This window comes from Schistocerca piceifrons, chromosome 5 (genome assembly GCF_021461385.2).
Source record: "Schistocerca piceifrons isolate TAMUIC-IGC-003096 chromosome 5, iqSchPice1.1, whole genome shotgun sequence".
NCBI classification, from domain to species: Eukaryota; Metazoa; Arthropoda; class Insecta; order Orthoptera; family Acrididae; genus Schistocerca; species Schistocerca piceifrons.
Genome location: NC_060142.1, coordinates 326,875,573 through 326,894,238, shown reverse-complemented (window position 1 = coordinate 326,894,238; position 18,666 = coordinate 326,875,573). Strand labels below are relative to the sequence as shown.

General features: G+C 43.8%; 1 protein-coding gene across 1 annotated transcript in view; it reads right to left on the bottom strand.

Annotated features, from left to right (window-relative positions):
* The window catches only part of LOC124797920, a 175,934-nt gene that overhangs the window by 16,194 nt on the left and 141,074 nt on the right, over nucleotides 1–18,666 (bottom strand). Inside the window, exon 7 of the mRNA XM_047261053.1 lies at nucleotides 6,894–8,911. Coding sequence (XP_047117009.1) covers nucleotides 6,894–8,911 — 2,018 coding nt within the window. The remainder of the gene's footprint in view (nucleotides 1–6,893; nucleotides 8,912–18,666) is intronic.

The window sequence follows — 18,666 nt, the reverse complement described above, 5'->3', positions numbered from 1 at the left end:
ATGGTTGGTAGGTTTAGTGAACCTTAACGCGTTGCTGCTCTCTCGTGGTATGGCAAACCATTACACTTAACCGCAGCGTGGCGGAGCGTACCTACGGATACGACGCAGTTGCCGAGACGGCAGCTGGTGGACTTCCCAAGAAGACGTTGTAGAATGGGCTGGAGCGATGAAATTCTGGGATTTTTTTTTTTTTTTTTTTTGGATGGCCGGCAGCTCACACTAGTGTGCCCACGGCTAAAAAACGTATTCTGGAGCCAACTTGCTAGTTGGTCAAGCGGAAAGTTGTCGGCAGCTGGGTCATAGAACTGGCCGCTTCCTTTTCGCACCACAAGTTTCCGAACATGACGTAGCCTCGGGCGTTGGGTCGGCGGGCTTCTATGTGTTTTTGCGGGCTTCAAGACAAGGAAGATGCTCCTTTTAGAACAGAATCCTTTTAATGATCGCCGCCATAATGAACAATTTTCTAATTCCTCACAAAATGACGGCAGCCGAAATCTGCTTACAGATTTCAGTTCCTCTGTATGTAGGAAATTATTATTACAGGGCTTACATCGTTTCTGTAATTATTTTGGCACTTTAATCCGAGGTTGAATCTTTGGATACCTCGAAGTAAAAGTGATATCCAGAATGAGATTTTCACTCTGCAGCGGAGTGTGCGCTGATGTGAAACTTCCTGGCAGATTAAAACTGTGTACCCGACCGAGACTCGAACTCGGGACCTTTGCCTTTCGCGTGCAAGTGCTCTACCATCTGAGCTACCGAAGCACGACTCACGCCGGGTCCTCACAGCCTTACTTCTGCCAGTATCTCGTCTCCTACCTTCCAAACTTTACAGACGCTCTCCTGCGAACCTTGCAGAACTAGCACTCCTGGAAGAAAGGATATAGCGGAGACATGGCTTAGCTACAGCCTGGGGAATGTTTCCAGAATGAGATTTTCACTCTGCAGCGGAGTGTGCGCTGATATGAAACTTCCTGGCAGATTAAAACCGTGTGCCCGACCGAGACTCGAACTCGGGACCTTTGCCTTTCGCGGGCAAGTGCTCTACCATCTGAGCTACCGAAGCACGACTCACGCCCGGTACTCACAGCTTTACTTCTGCCAGTATCTCGTCTCCTACAACTTTACAGACGCTCTCCTGCGAACCTTGCAGAACTAGCACTCCTGGAAGAAAAGATATAGCGGAGACATGGCTTAGCTACAGCCTGGGGAATGTTTCCAGAATGAGATTTTCACTCTGCAGCGGAGTATGCGCTGATATGAAACTTTCTGGCAGATTAAAACTGTGTGCCCGACCGATACTTGCAGAAATAAAGCTGTGAGTACCGGGCGTGAGCCGTACTTCGGTAGCTCAGATGGTAGAGCACTTGCCCGCGAAAGGCAAAGGTCCCCAGTTCGAGTCTCGGTCGGGCACACATTTATCGACGTGATATGTTTGATCCTCATTGAAAGGTTCGAATCAGTCACTTGATCCTCATTGAAAGGTTCGAGTCAGTCACCTGATTCATTTTCATTAATGACATTTAGACTCATTCTTTGTTCCGGGCCTTGCGCGGCCGCCTATATGCATGTCACCACATGTAGCGTTCTTAGTGGATGTTCATAACACGATGTGTCATAACAGGTAGAAGGAAACTTATTCCGAAGATACCTTGAGTAACATAAGAAATTCTTCGATCAATCGACGGAAGGAAGAACCACAAATTAGTTGAGACAGACACAGGAATACAGCCATCGGAACCACTTAGGAATGAAATAAATATGAAGCCAAGGCGAAATGGTTGCAGGAAAAAATTGAATAAATCGGGAAAGAAATTATCGTCTGAAGGACTGACTCAGCGTATAGAAAAATTAAAACTACCTTCGGTAAATTAAAAGCAAGGGTTATAACATTAATAGTGCAATGGGAATTCCACTGCCAAATACGGAACAAAAAGCGGAGAGGCGGAAAGAGCCCATACGAGCCAGTCATGAGGAGGAAGACTAGTGTGGTGAACTAATAGGAGGAGAAAATGAAGTCGGTAAGCAGCACATGTTGAAGCTGTTGTTGTTGTGGACTTAAGTCCAAAGAGCTTTTCTGATGCAGCACTCTGTCTCTTGCAAGCCTCTTCGTCTGCGAATAAATTCTGCAACTTACATCCTTCTGAATCCACTTACTGTATTCATCTGTTGGCCTTCCTCCACAATTTTTACCCCACACACTTCTGTCCGGTATTAAACTGGTGATCCCCTGATATCTCAGAATGTGTTATCAACCGATCCCTTCTTTAACTCAAGTTCCTTGTCTCCCCATTTCTATTCAGTACGTCCTCAACAGTTATGTGATCTACCAATCTAACACCGTATTTCAAAAGCTTCTATTCTCTTTCTGTTTAAACTATTTATCATTCATGTTTCACCTCCACACATGGCTACATTCCTGGTAAATACCCTCATAAAAGTCTTCCCGACACTTAAATCCGTGCTATATTCCGTATTAAAAGATTTCTATTCTACAGAAACTCTTTTCTTTCCATTGCCAGTCTACATTTTATATCCTCTCCACTTCGGCCATCATTAGGTTTTTGCTGCCCGAATAGTAAAACTCATCTACTGCTTTAAGTGTCTCATTTTCTAGTCTAATTCGCTCAGTATCACCTGATTTAATTCGACCTCATTCCTTTATTGTTGGCTTGCTTTGGTCGATGTTCGTCTTATATGCTCCTTTCAAGACACTGTGCATTCCCTTCATCTACTCTTCCGAGTCCTTTCTGTCTCTGAGAAAATTATAATGTCATCGACGAACCTCAAGGTTGTTATTTCTTCTCTCTGAACTTTAATTCCAACTCCAGATTTTTCTTTGGTTTCGATTACTGTTTGCTCAATGTACAGACTGAATAATATCGAGAACAGTCTACAATCCTGTGACACTCTCTTCTCAACCACTGCTTCCTTTTCATGCCCCTTGATTCTCACAATTGCCATTGGTTTTACAAGAGAAGTCGTAGGTCAGTAATGCCTCGAGTATTCCTACATTACACCTAGATCGTCTTCTACCGTTTTTTTCATTCTTGTATCGGTAGCTTTCACACCTGACAACAATTGCTTTCTTTGGAAATGGATTTGTTTCGACTGTCTCATATATGTTGCACCCCAGATGGAGGAGTTCTGTCATGCCTGGCCCTGCAAGGCTATCAGTAGTTCTGACGGAAAGTCTTCTACTCCAGAACCTTGTTTCGATTTCTCGTAGTACCATATCTTCCACGTCATCTTCCTCTTTGCCCTTCTCTATTTCTTTAATGTTGCCTTCAAGTTCATCTCCCTTGTAGACAACCGCTACATATTCCTTCCACCTTTCAGGTTTCTCTCCTTTGCTTAGGACTTGATTTCCATCTGAGGTCTTGCTGTTCATACTGCTGCTTCTCTATTCTCCAAGGCTTCTTTAACTTTCCTGTAGGTGGTATCTATCAACTACCTAGTGAAATATGCTTCTAAATCCTTAAATTTTCCTCTAGCTATTCCTACATAGACATTTTGCACTCCGTGAAAACTCACTTTTTAGACGTCTATATTTCCTTTGTTGCATTTTTATATTTTCTCCTTTCAATAATTAAATTCAATACCTCCTGTTTTTTCTAATGATTTCTTGTAGGCCATGTCTTTTTACCTATTTGATCCTCTCCTGCCATCACTATTGAATCTCTTAAAGTTTCCCAGTCGCTATCTACTATATTCCTTCGCAGTGGGGTTCAGGGATTTTCCCTGCCTCGTGATGACTGGGTGTTGTGTGCTGTCCTTAGGTTTACGTACTTCTAAGTTCTAGGGCACTGATGACCATAGATATCAAGTCCAATAGTGCTCAGAGCCATTTGAACCATTTGAACCTTCGCAGTGCTCTAGTCAATCGTTGCTTAATGCTCTCTCTGAAACTTTCAGTTGCCCCTGGTTCTTCCAACTTCTCCAAGTTCCATTCCCTTAGTTTCCTACATAGACATAAAATATGATCAAATAAAGCAGAATGGACAGATAACAGTACAATGGAATTTCTAAAATCATAAATAAGTATAAATTCTAATGCACAATCAGCTTAACATCTCATGCATCCACGCTGCTGGCAACAATAATATACAGAAGAATGGAAAAGAGAATTGAGGGTTTGTTAGATGAAGATTTTGCTTTAGGAAAGATAAAGGTACAAGAGAGTCAATTCTGAAACAGCACTTCATAATGAGGACAAGACTGAGGGAAAATCAGAACAAGAGTACAACACTGTATAGTGGCACAAGGTTTACAAAATTCTGAGAAAAATAGTAGTAAGCTACGAGGAAAGACGGGAAAATCTGAAATGTACAAGAGCCGAGAGTGGACCAGTGGACCATAAGGTTTTGGTCCAAGAACGAAGTGCTCGGATTAAAAAATGTGTAAGATAAGGATGCAGTCTTTCGCCCCTACTGATCAATGTATGCATCGAAAATCAATGAGAGAAATAAAAGAGATATTCAATAGTGGGTCTAAAATTTAGGGTTGAGGAATGTCAATAAGAGGATTCAGTGATGACATTGCTATCATTATTGAAAGTTAAGAAGAGTTACAGCATCTACTGAATGAAATGGACAGCGCAATTAGTACAGATTATGGATGGAGAGTATACTGGAGACAGACAAGACTAAAGAGAAGTAGAACACGTGAGAACACCGCGTATCTTAATGTCAGAACGGTGGACGTAAGGAACACGAAATTAAGGATCTGTCTTAGAAGCAAAATAACGCATAGTGGATGGAGAGAGGAGGGAATAAGACGCAGACTAACACAGGCAAGGGAAGCATTCGTGAGCCAGAGAAGTTTAGTGGCATCAAACGTAAGCCTTAATATGAGGAACAAATTTCTGAGAATGTACGTTTGGAGCACAGCATTTTACGGTAGTGAACGACAGACAATGGGAAAACCGGAACAAAAGGGAATAGAAGGGTTTGTGGTGTGGTGCTACAGAAGAATGTTGAAAATCAGGTAGACTGATAAGGTAAGCCGGCCGGGGTGACCGAGCGGTTCTAGGCACTAGAGTCTGGAACCGCTCCACCGCTACGGTCTCAGGTTCAAATCCTGCCTCGGGCATGAGTGTGTGTGATGTCCTTTGGTTAGTTAGGTTTAAGTAGTTCTAAGTTCTAGGGGACTGATGACCTCAGAAGTTAAGTCCCATAGTGCTCAGAGCCATTTGAACCGTTTGATAAGGTAAGGGAAGAGGAGGTTCTTCGCAGAAACGGCGAAGAAGGGAACATTTGAAAAACACTGAGAATAAAAAGGGACAGGATGACAGAACGAGAGTTAAGGCATCAAGGGGTAACCTCCACAGTACTCGAGGGAACTGTAGACGGAAAAAAGTGTAGGGGAAGACAGAGATAGGAATAAATCCGCCAATTAAATGAGGACGTAGGGCGCAGGTGCTACTCTGAGATGATGAGGATGGAGCAGGAGAGGAACTCGATTCCTGGCGGATCACATTAAATTAGCTAAGAGACTGATAAGTGAAAAAATATTTCCTGTCGTCCCTTTCGACGATATTGCTCTCCTATATGAATAATTCTGATCTCGCTTCGAATCCGGGCTCGGGTGAGCCACCAGTTACGTAGCACGAATTCAACTGAAACCAACCGCCACTTTATCTTTCCTTAGCTCCCACCCAATTCACGTCTCCGCCATTCATTCGCAGCTGAAATAGATAGTCTCAGTGCGTTAGGAATAGTGGCGGCCGTGGTACAAGTCTACGGGCTTATCCGTTGATTAATTACTATTCTTTCCTGGGGGACACTCACGTGCAGCTTTCTGAACAGAAATCCCCGCCATTTGACTATAAATTGCTACTCGTTTATTTCACATAATCATGATTTCGGCTTTACAGCCATTCTCAACAGAAAGCTGAAATATCAAAGTGAGGGGATAATATATGTCTTGTCTCATAAGCCAGTCGTCGTTATACAAAATACGAGTGCATATCAAATATACACAGTACGCAGTGTCAATCGGGTTTATAAGAAGAAATACATGTTATTACGACGCTAACCTATCATTTACACATGCCGGATAATTTGTGGCCAGTCAACTTGCACTTGGAAAAGGCTATACACCTGAAATGATGCTTATGTAAAATTATTAGTTAAGAGTCAAAACGTGTAAATTTCATTAAAGAAGGAAAATACGTCTTCCGTTAGTGTTTCTTTGGAAGCCTGTTGGCAGAATTCGTGTCTGTGGAGATTTAAAACAACTAACGCTCAATCACTTGTCAAGACTTAAGCTCTCCTCGCCCCAAGAAGCTTACATAAAAATGCTTATGAAGAAGAAAAGATTTTCATACACATTTCATATCATTCGACAGCTTGAAAATATGATCTCACTATAACTTATGATTAGGAACCTGAAAAGCAGGTCGGAGGACAGTTTACTTAAAAAATCAACAAGATAGCCAAGCAATTCAACCTCATGCAGTGAACGCAGAAAAAATAAGACTCACAGACTTTTAGAAGAACATAGGAAGGATGTACAGGTCCCATCTTTTCGGTATGTGGATAGCCTAAAAGCCTGATACACAGAATTGTGTCACAAGCCGCCGTAGGGTTACAAAACATGGAGTACTCTCAGTTGTACAATACTGAGAGACTGTAGTGGGTGATGAAATCCAGAGAGGTTGTTACACAGTCTTTGATTGTACTCGAGAGCCTTTACCAAGTTGTATCTCACGGTGTGTCTTGCAATCACACTGGAAACTATGATTGTGAGCATGTGTTTTATTACATCTCAGGGCAAGGATGGGATGCTGTCTACTGAATGCGTATAGCTTTATAGGAAATTACCCAGTGTATTGTGACTTTTTAACATTTAGATATTTATCTTATGACGGAGATAGGTGACAAGCGGTTTACCTGTAGACCACCAGTAGCGACGCCATCGAAAGAGCGAACACCATCGAAGACTGCAAGCCGGTAGGCGTACCTTGCTTGACTCAGTTCAGCGTTCACCTCCAGAACTACGGTGAAGTTGCAGCAGAAGGTACCGTCGCACAGAACTACCGTACTATTCTCGATAAGCGATTCTGTGCTCAGCGTGAAGGTTTTGTACACCTCCAGATGGTCCCGTTTCAGGAAGAGCCCTGCCGTACTCTTGCTGACTCTCCCGTCGTCCAGAACTCCATCGCTGAATGCTGGACAGCCACTCTCACGACGCTCTCTTTTTTTACAGGGACGTTTAGGTTCGCTGGTGGTGACCTCAGGTTCACATTTTACTGGCTGCTCTTCCGCTTTGGTGTCTTCAACGACGTCCTCGGGGACATTCTCTGAAGTCCCCACCACGGGCTTGTCATCAGTAACGACACCGTCGGGCTCTTTAGACGGTTTCTGTCCTTCTGGTCTCGGCCTGCACTTCCGTGGGCGTTTACTTCGCTTGACACGATCTCTGCGATGGCACTTCAGTTTTCCGCGTTTGTCGGGTCTCTTAAATTCGCATTCTGACTCTGCAGGCTGTTCCCTGTCTGTCAGTGTTTTCGCTTCAGACCGATCCCCAGCACCCTCAACGTCCTGTTTTGGACTGGTATTAGTTTCAGCTGCTGCCTTTTCATCGTCATGTAATTCAGCCAAACCTTGATCGTCGGTGAGGATATCCTCCGCATCGTCGACGTGTTCCTCTCTTGGCGCTGCTTCGTCTTGCCCTCCATCATCTATCAAATGCAAACCATGGTCATCCGCGAGGAGATCATCAGTATCGTCGATATGCTCCTCTCTCGGCACTTCTTCGCCTTCGTTGCCAGCACTTGGTGCAGACGGAATGTCCGCCTTTCGTTCGGGAGGTTCACGTGGGAGCGGCTCTTCTTTGTCTTCCACCAGCCATTCGAATTTCTTTACAGTAGCTTCTATCTCCTCTTGAGTGGCATTATGTTCACCGCCAGAAACGGTCAGGTCAGCATTGTCAGCAGCTGCTGTAGCGCTGTCATCAGCAGTCAACAACTGCTGGTTTTCTTCATCCGACTCTTCCCGGCTTTCTTTCTTTCCTTCATCCGCGAGTAGAATTTCTTCTTTATCTGGAAGCTTGAAGTATTCTTGGTCACGTTCTGGCTCAAAAGGACGTTCGTAGCTTTCTGGGACTTCTATTTCTAAAAATTCTTCTGGAAACTGCTCCTCAGGTTCATCCTGGTAGAGCCTTAAGAGGTCTGGGTTCGTGGATGGTTCATTAAATTCGGGTGTATCAGTCCTTGTACTGGCAGGTATTTTCTTCTCCGGGATGTCTACTTTCTGTTTATCTACATATGGTGAATTACTGTGCAGAGTCTCCTCCGCATCCTCCCCCTCCTCAGTTTCCTGTAATGCAGCTCTGTCTCCCGCGTCTTCACTTGCCATCCCATGCGTTTCGTACATGTCTTTAGTTTCCTCATCATCTTCGACTTGGTCCGTCTGATGCAGACCCATAAAATGAGGAGGGACTTTGGGCTCTATTTCTCCAGATGGAGGCCCGGAATTGTCGTCAGCCTCAGCTGCGTCGTCTGCTTGGTCGTACATTTTATGGTGAATGAAGGCTGGTGCCGATTCGTCCACCAAAGATTCGTCGACGTCCATGTCCAAGTGGCCGAACTTCCTCTGCCGAACAATGTGGTGGAAAGCGGACAGAGGAGTGCGCTCGACAGCACTGTTATCGTCGTCTTCGCCTTCACCAGCCAGAGCGGCACGGCGGCTGCGAGCCCTCGATGCGAAGGTCTCCTGGCAGCGCTGCATTTTCGGCACAGTTCCCACGAGGAGGCGACTGGTCGTGGTGTTGGGCATGATCGCCCGGACGGCGCCGTTGCGGCCTAGGAAGATGCCGCTGCCAGCACTCCCTACTTCTGGCCTGTTGTAGCCGGAAGCCAGAAGATTCACGTCAAGGGAATACGCCCACGCAGCCTGCGTCTGCACAGCTGCAAAGATACACGGGCACAATAAAGTACAATAAAATGTGGCGAGTACTTTTAGTTCAGCTAAAAAATAATAAAATATGACACAGAGTAAAACAAAAACAATTGCTTTTAATTGCATCATACAGTATCTGATCGGAAGTTTGAGCACCAACCGTCATAAGTAGAGGAGGCAACAGTACACTGGGTTGACAACAGCCATGTGATAGCGATATGAATACGCACATATGCAGACGGCGGTAGCACATAAAAGAGCAGTGCATTGGCACACCGGTCATTTGTACTCAGGTGATTCATCCTAAAAGATTTCCGACGTCAGTACGGTCGCACGGCGGGAACTAACATACTTTGAACGCGGAATAACAGTTACACGTCGACGCATGGGGGTTTGATTACGAAAATGGTTAGGGAATTAAATATTCCGAGATTCAAAATATAAAGAGTGTGCTGGGAATATCAAAATTCAGGCATTACCTCTCACCATGGACAAATCAGTGGCTGACGACCTTCAGTTAACGACCGATATGAGAGAGTTCTCAGTGCTAACAGTCAAGCAATATTGCATGAAATAACCTCAGAAAACAATGCAGGACGTACGACAAATGTACCCATTAAGAGAGTGCTGCGAAATTTGGCGTTAATGGACTACGGCAGCAGACGAACAACGCTAGTGTCTTTGCTAAGGGTACTATATCGTTTGCAGCACCTCTCCTGACCTCATAAGCAAATCGGTTGGACCCTAGACAATTGGAAAACCATTGCCTGTTTAGATGAATCCCAATTACAGTTGGTAAGATCTGATGGCAGCGTTCGAAGTTGGCCCAGACACTACGAAACTATGGCCCCAAATTGTCAACAAGGCACTGAGCAAGCTGGTAGGGCTCCATAATTGCGTGGGCTGTATTTACATGGAATGGGCGGAGTCCTCTGATCTAACTCAACCTATCATTGACAGTAAATGCTTACGTTCAGTTACTTGGAGACCGTTTTCATTCATTCATGGACATCGTATCCAGGCATGGGTATTTTTATGGATGATAATGCTTCATGTCACCGGGCTACCGTTGTTCGTGATTGGCTTGAAGAAGTTTCTGGTCATTACGACAGAACGATTTTGGCCACCCAAATAGCCAGACGTAAATCCCATCTAATATGTATGAGAAATAATCGAGAGGTAGTAAATGAAAAGCACCAGTTTGCTTTTGTTCTACAACATTACTTTTATTGTTAACCGGTTTTCGGCTTACTAGGCCATCTTCAGACATTTACTGAGTATTATCACCAAAGAAGTTAAATGTAAGCAAACAACATTGGAAGAGAAGTAACACATCTAGGCTGAAGTAGAAACATACAGTAAGTAGCATCTTTACAATGAAAAAGTAAAAACTGAACAGTACATAAATAACAATGGAGTAGACAGGAAAACCTTCAGCACAAAATACGAATAGCATGCCTACATGACAGTTTCTATTAATAAACAGAACTAATAAAATAAAATAAAATTAGTACTAGACAAGGCTGCATCAGGAGGTATGAAATATCAATAAGATAAATATAAATAAATAAATGTTATTGTTTAAGTTCCTTATGTATTCTGTAGTTACATTGATTACTGTCTCTTTAATTGGTTGTGTATCACTCTCCATGTTTCATACCTCCTGATGCATCCGTGTCTAGTACTAATTTTATTTTATTTTATTAGTTTTGTTTATTAATAGAAACTGTCATGTAGGCATGCTATTCGTATTTTGTGCTGAAGGTTTTCCTGTCTACTCCATTGTTATTTATGTACTGTTCAGCTTTTACTTTTTCATTGTAAAGATGCTACTTACTGTATGTTTCTACTTCAGTCTAGATGTGTTACTTCTCTTCCAATGTTGTTTGCTAACATTTAACTTCTTTGGTGATAATACTCAGTAAATGTCTGAAGATGGCCTAGTAAGCCGAAAACCAGTTAACAATAAAAGTAATATTGTTGAACAAAAGCAAAATGGTGCTTTTCATTTATTATAATGTTGTTCTACCAAGAACCGACGGATGATTCTGTTAATATCGAGAGGTAGACGTATACCCAAAATAATCGCTTTTATGGACCGCAGTAGAGGCAGTGGACTTCGAAAGACTGGCCGAGCGCGTACCATGTCGAGCTACTGCACTGCGTTGTGCACGAAATTAGGAGGTCTCCCACGACTTTTGTCACCTCAGCATATAGAAATAGGTTGGGAGCATTATTTTATCGGGAGTGGAGCAGTAACATCAGAATGGATCAATCAGAAGAGCTCAGTGACTACTAATGGGGACCAGTCATTGGATATCACCTGAGTAACAAATCCAGCAAGGAGATTTCAACTGTTCTACAGCTGTCCTCGTCGGCTTCTGGCGATGTGATTGCGGAGTTGAAACGCGAAGGAAGGAATACAACTAAACGAAGACCCAGGAAACCTTATGTGTTGGCGGACAGGGACCGTCATGCATTGTGGAGGCTGGTTCTAAAAGAGCTCATGAAATCAGGGGAAGGAATCACTCGTGAGTTGCCAAGGGTTACTATCAGCTCAACTAGCATAACTGTGCTTAGGGAGTTAAAGAGAATGTGGTGCAATGATCGAACAGCCCCTCATAAGAAATATTCTTGGACTATTCAGGAAGTTAGGAACGATAGGTCGCGAAATGGAAACCACTGAAAAAATCAAATATGATTTATTTGTAAGAGTTTGCTACACCTTTCAGCTACTTGCCTACATAGTCGACGGTCCGACTTAGACATCTGTCGTAGCATTGTACGAACTTTCCAATATCCTCGTCGTAGAAGGCAGCCTCCTGTGCACAATTTTCTACGGGGGGCTGCAACTCACTGTCTGAGCGAAATTGTTGTCTTCGTAGCCAGCGGTTCATGTGAGCAGAGATGAAAATCAGAAGGAGCCAAGTCCGGGCTGTATGGTGGGTGATCAAACACTTCCCGTGGAAAACGATGAAGGAGAATTCTCACTGGCCCTGCAGTGTGTGTCCGAGAACTGTTACGAATAAGGAAATCCATGATAGTTACCTTGAGTGGGGTTGCATAAAAACAGACGAAATCTCTCGGTAGGCACCCATAATTGGTGGAAGACAGTCTGTAGGCACCTTTATGCGCTCACGGTTCGATCAGAACTAAGAATAGCGATTTGACGCGGTCTAAGGGAATACTGAAGACACTGCCCAGTACATCTGCATATAGTTTCATCGGATTTTCACTGTGGTTTCCATTTCACGACCGATCGTCTTTCATTCTCCGAACAGCCCTCGTGTTTCTGTAATTGATGCTGAATGTCGTCTCAGAGAGAGCATTATCACTGGACATTGCATGGCTGGAAACGAGGAATTCGGAGTGATGAGTCAAGCTAAACCCTGCAGCAATCCGACTGATGGCTTTGGGTTACACGAATGACTGGAGAACGCATCTGTCATAATATCTGGAGCCAACAGTAAAATAGGGGAAGGTGTTGTTACTGTATGGTGGTGTTTTTCGAGGGTAGGTTATGGTCACCTTATTGCGCTAACTGCGATAGGATATGATCACATTTAGTAGCGTTTTCTACTGAATACGGTAGAAGAACAGTTCGGAGACGATGGCTGTATCAGAATGACGACGCACACTCTCATAAAAAAGCAAGTGTGTGGCAGTGGTTTGTGGACGACTACTTTCCTAAAATGGACAGGCCTGCCCAGAGTCCCAAGCTGAACCTCGTGGAACACTTGTGGGATGAGTTACAACATCGACTTCATTCCAAACCCCACAGTCCAGGACACTACAGCAGATACAACTGGATATCGAAGTTTTGAAAGATCTGTTACCGAGCGAGATATTGTGGTTGTCAAGGGGGAAAAAACTGTTTTGGTGAGGTCGATAGTGTTCGGGGAATGACGTGGCAGCGTTGAAGATGTTTCCACGACGACTAAATCTCGCCCGTTTCAAATAAATGTAAGTAATTCTCACCCGAATTAAAGTTAAGAACATGTTTTTATACGCCCAGGGACGTTATACAGGTATGTAGCGTAAGCGTCTTTCTGGGGTTTTTTATGTGCATATTTATGGAACGTAGATACTGTAAAGCACTATTGTCCCAGTTAGCGAAGAGCTGCGTCAACTGGCTTCAGTTACACCATAACGATCATATGTCAATGTTCACATGAGATTTCTTCGTTCCCTATATCGATTGAGACCTCTCAGTTTTCTCAGTGTCCGAAATAGTTGTTTGCCGATGGTCGCGTTAGAAGGAAGTTGTTGTGTATCTCCACAAGACTCCTCCATATTTTTAAAGGTATGTAAACTGAGTGTCGAAGCCAGGCTTTAGGGAAGTAATACAAAGATAAATATTTTATTAACACATCGTCTAGCAAATATTCGTCGTTTTAAGTCATGAGTGTTGGAATGTAACTTCTCGCAGGATATCGACTGGTACTGTCACAGTCTCGTACGCAATACTACTGTAAATGGTTCAAATGGCTCTGAGCACTATGGGACTCAACTTCTGAGGTCATTAGTCCCCTAGAACTTAGAACGACTTAAACCTAATTAACCTAAGGACATCACACACATCCATGCCAGAGGAAGGATTGTAACCTGCGACCGTAGCGGTCTCGCGGTTCCAGACTGCAGCGCCTAGAACAGCACGGCCACTTCGGCCGGCACACAATACTAACTTCACGCCATTAGATGTCGCAGCAACGTCTAGGTATGTCGGCTGTGACCGTCGCTACTCCGTGGACTATCAACACTCTTCAACGTGGACTTGAATACCACACTAACAATGGGACGGCTAGCGTCTGCTAGAAGGATTTCGATTCATTCACTGCGCACGCGCATTTACATCACATGATTACTCTGCAGTTCACATTTAAAGTGCTGCTAGAGGATTCGTCTAACACCTCCAAGCTGTTTCTCTAACGTTCCACTCTCGAAAGCGCGCTGGAAAAACTAACACTTAAATCTTTTCATGTGAGTTCTGGTGTGCCTTAGTTCATTACTGTGATCACTTTTCCATAAGTAGATGGGTGTCAAAAAGATGTTTTCGCACTCGGAGGAGAAATATGGCGATTGCAAATTTCGTGAAAAGACCCTGTCGCAACAAAAAAGTCTTTGAATTTAGAGACGGTCGCCCAACTTGCCTATCACAGCCGTGACACTCTCACCCCAGTTTCGCGGTAATACATACCGAGGCACCCTTCTTTGAACTTTTTCGATATCGTCCGTCAGTTCTATCTGATGCGGATCACAAACTGCACAGCAGTACTCCAGTAGAGTTCGGACAAGCGTAGTGTAGGCAGTGTCTTTAATAGACTTGTTGCACTTTCTAAGTGTTACGCGTTTAAATCTCAGTCTTTGGTTAGCTTTGCTCCAATATTATCTTTGTAATCATTCCCCAATGTAGGGTAATAGTTACCGTAGCCGATAACTGTTTAACTGAACTGACAGTCTTTAGATTTGTGTGATTTATCGTATACCTGAACGTTTGAGTATTCCTTTTCGCCCTTATGTGGATGACCTCACACATTTCATTATTTTGGGTCAATTGCCGCCTTTCACAGTGTGCCCTGTAGCCATATCTTGTTGAGAAAGTGGATAAGGTGTGATGTGTTCTTTCAGACAGCTATGAATGAAATAATTTTTATGTCATAGCTGAATGACAGCAATCCTTTTCAACCGTGTAACAGAAACCAGTGCGCAACGCAGTAATTATTTATTTACAAATTTCGGAAATATTCTCTTGTCCAAGTGACCATCTTCAGACCATAATCTCTGAAAAGCATCTAACAAGATGGGCCACGTGTGATTAGACTATTCACCTTAAATACCAACAGACAAGCAAATAGTTACAACAGAATGATGTGTATGCAGTTTAAGACGTTTGGAGCCCTTGTAATCTTTCCTTGTCTGCATGTATCATTAATTCTAGGCACCCTGACAGCATGTTTACGATCAAATAGTTCGTGAAGTGCACAAACGAGGACGGTATTTTCTATCTTCTGGCGACTGTTATCAGCCTTTCAAGGTTTTAAAACGTTTTTAAATGCATTTGGGGATTTTAAATGCTTTGTGTTATGTTTGCATGTACGGTATGACTTTTTTCTACACTGTTTGCCACAAAAATGCGACCTACTGAGGGAAGCATTCAAATCAGGTAAAATTTACAGCATGCGTACGCGGTGACAAGAGATGTACATGATTAGCATTTCGGTGCAGGCGCATGTCACAGGCACCGGAAGCGCCATCTGCAGGCGCTGTGTGAAGTGGGAATAGAGGGCCCGTGTGGACTTTTGGAATTGTTCTTCCGTGTGGTTATTTTGCGTAACCTTCTTCAGTATGCCTCGTAGAAGACAGCGAGTGTTTTCGAGCACGTTTCGGAGTTCGACAGAGGAAGAATAGTTGCCTATAGGAATTGCGCCTTTGCCGTCAGAAATCGGTAATCATGTCGGACTGAACCATCTACATCTACATCTACATGTTTACTCTGCAAATCACGTTTAAGCGTTTGGCAGAAGGTTCATCGAACCACAATCATAGTATCTCTCTACCATTCCACTCCCGAACAGCGTGCGGGAAAAACGAACACCTAAACCTTTCTGTTCGAGCTCTGATTTCTCTTATTTTATTTTGTTGATGATTCCTCCCTATGCAGGTTAGGCTCAACAAAATATTTTCGCATTCGGAAGAGAAAGTTGGTGACTGAAATTTCGTAAATAGATCTCGTCGCGACGAAAATCGTCTTTGCTTTAATGACTTCCATCCTAACTCGCGTATCATATCTGCCACACTCTCTCCCCTATTACGTGATAATACAAAACGAGCTGCCTTTTTTTGCACCCTTTCGATGTCCTCCGTCAATCCCACCTTGCAAGGATCCCACACCGCGCAGCAATATTCTAACAGAGGACGAACGAGTGTAGTGTAAGCTGTCTCTTTAGTGGACTTGTTGCATCTTCTAAGTGTCCTGCCAATGAAACGCAACCTTTGGCTCGCCTTCCCCACGATGTTATCTATGTGGTCTTTCCAAGAAGTTGTTCGTAGTTTTTACACCCAGGTACTTAGTTGAATTGACAGCCTTGAGAATTGTACTATTTATCGAGTAATCGAATTCCAACGGATTTTTTTTTTTTTTGGAACTCATGTGGATCATCTCACACTTTTCATTATTTAGCGTCAACTGCCACCTGCCACACCATACAGCAATCTTTTCTAAATCGCTTTGCAACTGATACTGGTCTTCGGATGACCTTACTAGACGGTAAATTACAGCAACATCTGCCAACAACCTAAGAGAACTGCTCAGATTTTCACCCAGGTCATTTATATAGATCAGGAACAGCAGAGGTCCCAGGACGCTTCCCTGGGGAACAGCTGATATTACTTCAGTTTAACTCGATGATTTGCCGTCTATTACTACGAACTGCGACCTTCCTGACAGGAAATCACGAATCCAGTTGCACAACTGAGACGATACCCCAAAGGCCCGCAGCTTAATTAGAAGTCGCTTGTGAGGAACGGTGTCAAAAGCTTTCCGGAAATCTAGAACTACGGAATCAACTTGAGATCCCCTGTCGATAGCTGCCATTACTTCGTGCGAATAAAGAGCTAGTTGCGTTGCACAAGAACGATGTTTTCTGAAACCATGCTGATTACGTATCAATAGATCGTTCCCTTCGAGGTGATTCATAATGTTTGAATACAGTATATGCTCCAAAACCCTACTGCAAACCGACGTCAATGATATAGGTCTGTAGTTCGATGGATTACTCCTACACTACGTTCGGAGCTTGCCGACGGCGACATTGCAGCAGGATAATACGTGACCTCACGTTGCACGTAATGTTCAAAACTTCTTCGTCGCCCAGCGATTTGCTTTGCTGCCCTTGCCTCCCTGTTCTTCCGATATATCGCCTGTAGAAAACGTCTAGTCCACGACTGCGGAACGAATGGCCTGGGATGTACCACCTAGTTCTACGATCAACTTTCGCAATATGTGGAAGCAGTAAGGACTGCTATACTCCGAAAACACATCCAGAGCCTGTTTGATTCGATGTAGAGGCGTTTAGCAGCGGCTATAGGCAGCACTGGAAGGAACACTCAATACTGATCTCATCAACTTCTTCTCTTCACATGGAGATGTGTTTTCCATCATGTGATCTTTGTACAACGTGTTATATCCCAAATTAGTTTGGCTGTGATATATCCGCTTTTTCTTGGTGTTGCATTTTGGATGGAGAGCAGTTTATTTATATACATGCTACGAGGCTACGAGGGGGGACCCAAAGGAAACCGGATTGTTGTCATATAAAATTTATTGATGAACCTTTTTACAAAATTACTTCTGTCACCTTCAAAATACTCTCCATTACATGCGACGCACTTGTCAAGTCTCTTGTCCCACTGTTGGAAGTATGTTTGGAACTCTTCAAGTTTGATAGTGTTCAATGCCCTTTTTGAAGCTGTTTTTACCGCCTCCACATCGTCATAACGCTCCGCTTTTAGCGTTTTTTTCATTTCTTTTAAACTTGCCGTCACGACTTCGCAGAGGTAACCCGCCAACAGTCAGAGAAACACAATACCACAGTTGCACGTTCAGCTCTGCACGACGCCGTCTGCACAGCTGTTTCACGAAGGTCTCTACTAACACCATCTAGCGTGAGAACCCTGCACTACGTCTACGAGTGGCAGCGCCTTTGGAGTCCGGTTTCCTTTGGGTCCCCCCGTATTTGTGAAATCGAACCGTTTGCGTTACCGGTCACATGGTGAACTATGGACGGACCTTCCCGTTTACAACTCCTAGTAATTGTTAGCAAGTCACCTGTTGTTGACTGTATTCTGTTGATACTAAGAGCAGCTCTGTGAACCCGTTCCACACGTCATCAGTGGTACGCACATCGTTGTATTATTGTTATTACAGTCCTTGTATATTAATTTTTAAGGTGAATATTTTTGTCATACGTGGCCCATCTTTAAGAACACCTGGTCTGTAGATGGTCGGTTAGACTGAAACTGGTTCAAAAAAAAAAATGGCTCTAAGCACTATGGGACTTAACTTCTGTGGTCATCAGTCCCCTAGAACTTAGAACTACTTAAACCTAACTATCCTAAGGACATCACACACATCCATGCCCGAGGCAGGATTCGAACCTGCGACCGTAGCAGTCGCGCGGTTTCGCACTGAGCGCCTTAACCGCGAGACCACCGCGGCCGGCCGAAACTGGTTCCTGCAGTTAGTAAATAAATAATTATTTTCTGTTATACAGGCATGAATTACATCATTGTACCGCTCAGAATTAACAGTTACTGTCTTAAAAGCCACATTATCATAAAGAATTAGACCGAATATGTGATTTGCCGAAATCGCGCAATGCAGTGTAGCTTTCCATTCATGTCACGGCTTCCCATGAAGCTTACGATGGTTTCCCCCTACCCAGTACCTGAAAACCAAAGAAGCAGAAGTGCGCATCGTCACAGTACTAGGTTTTTTGCTAAGACTCGGCTGAACAGAGAATACATGTCTGCAGTACTTAAGGATAAAAACTGATGACTTCACGCTATTGTGATACCTCTGCCCGGAGCCTTCTTTGCCAACCCACACCGCCATCTGCCCAGAATGAAGCCGGACGGACCCCATGTGCTCAGTGCCGAGAAACGGACATGGTCCCATTCTGCAACCGCATAGGAGTGGCCGAGTAGACTCCCTCACCTCGCTTAAGAATGGACAGGTTGCGAAGAGCCTGGCGGAGAATGAGGA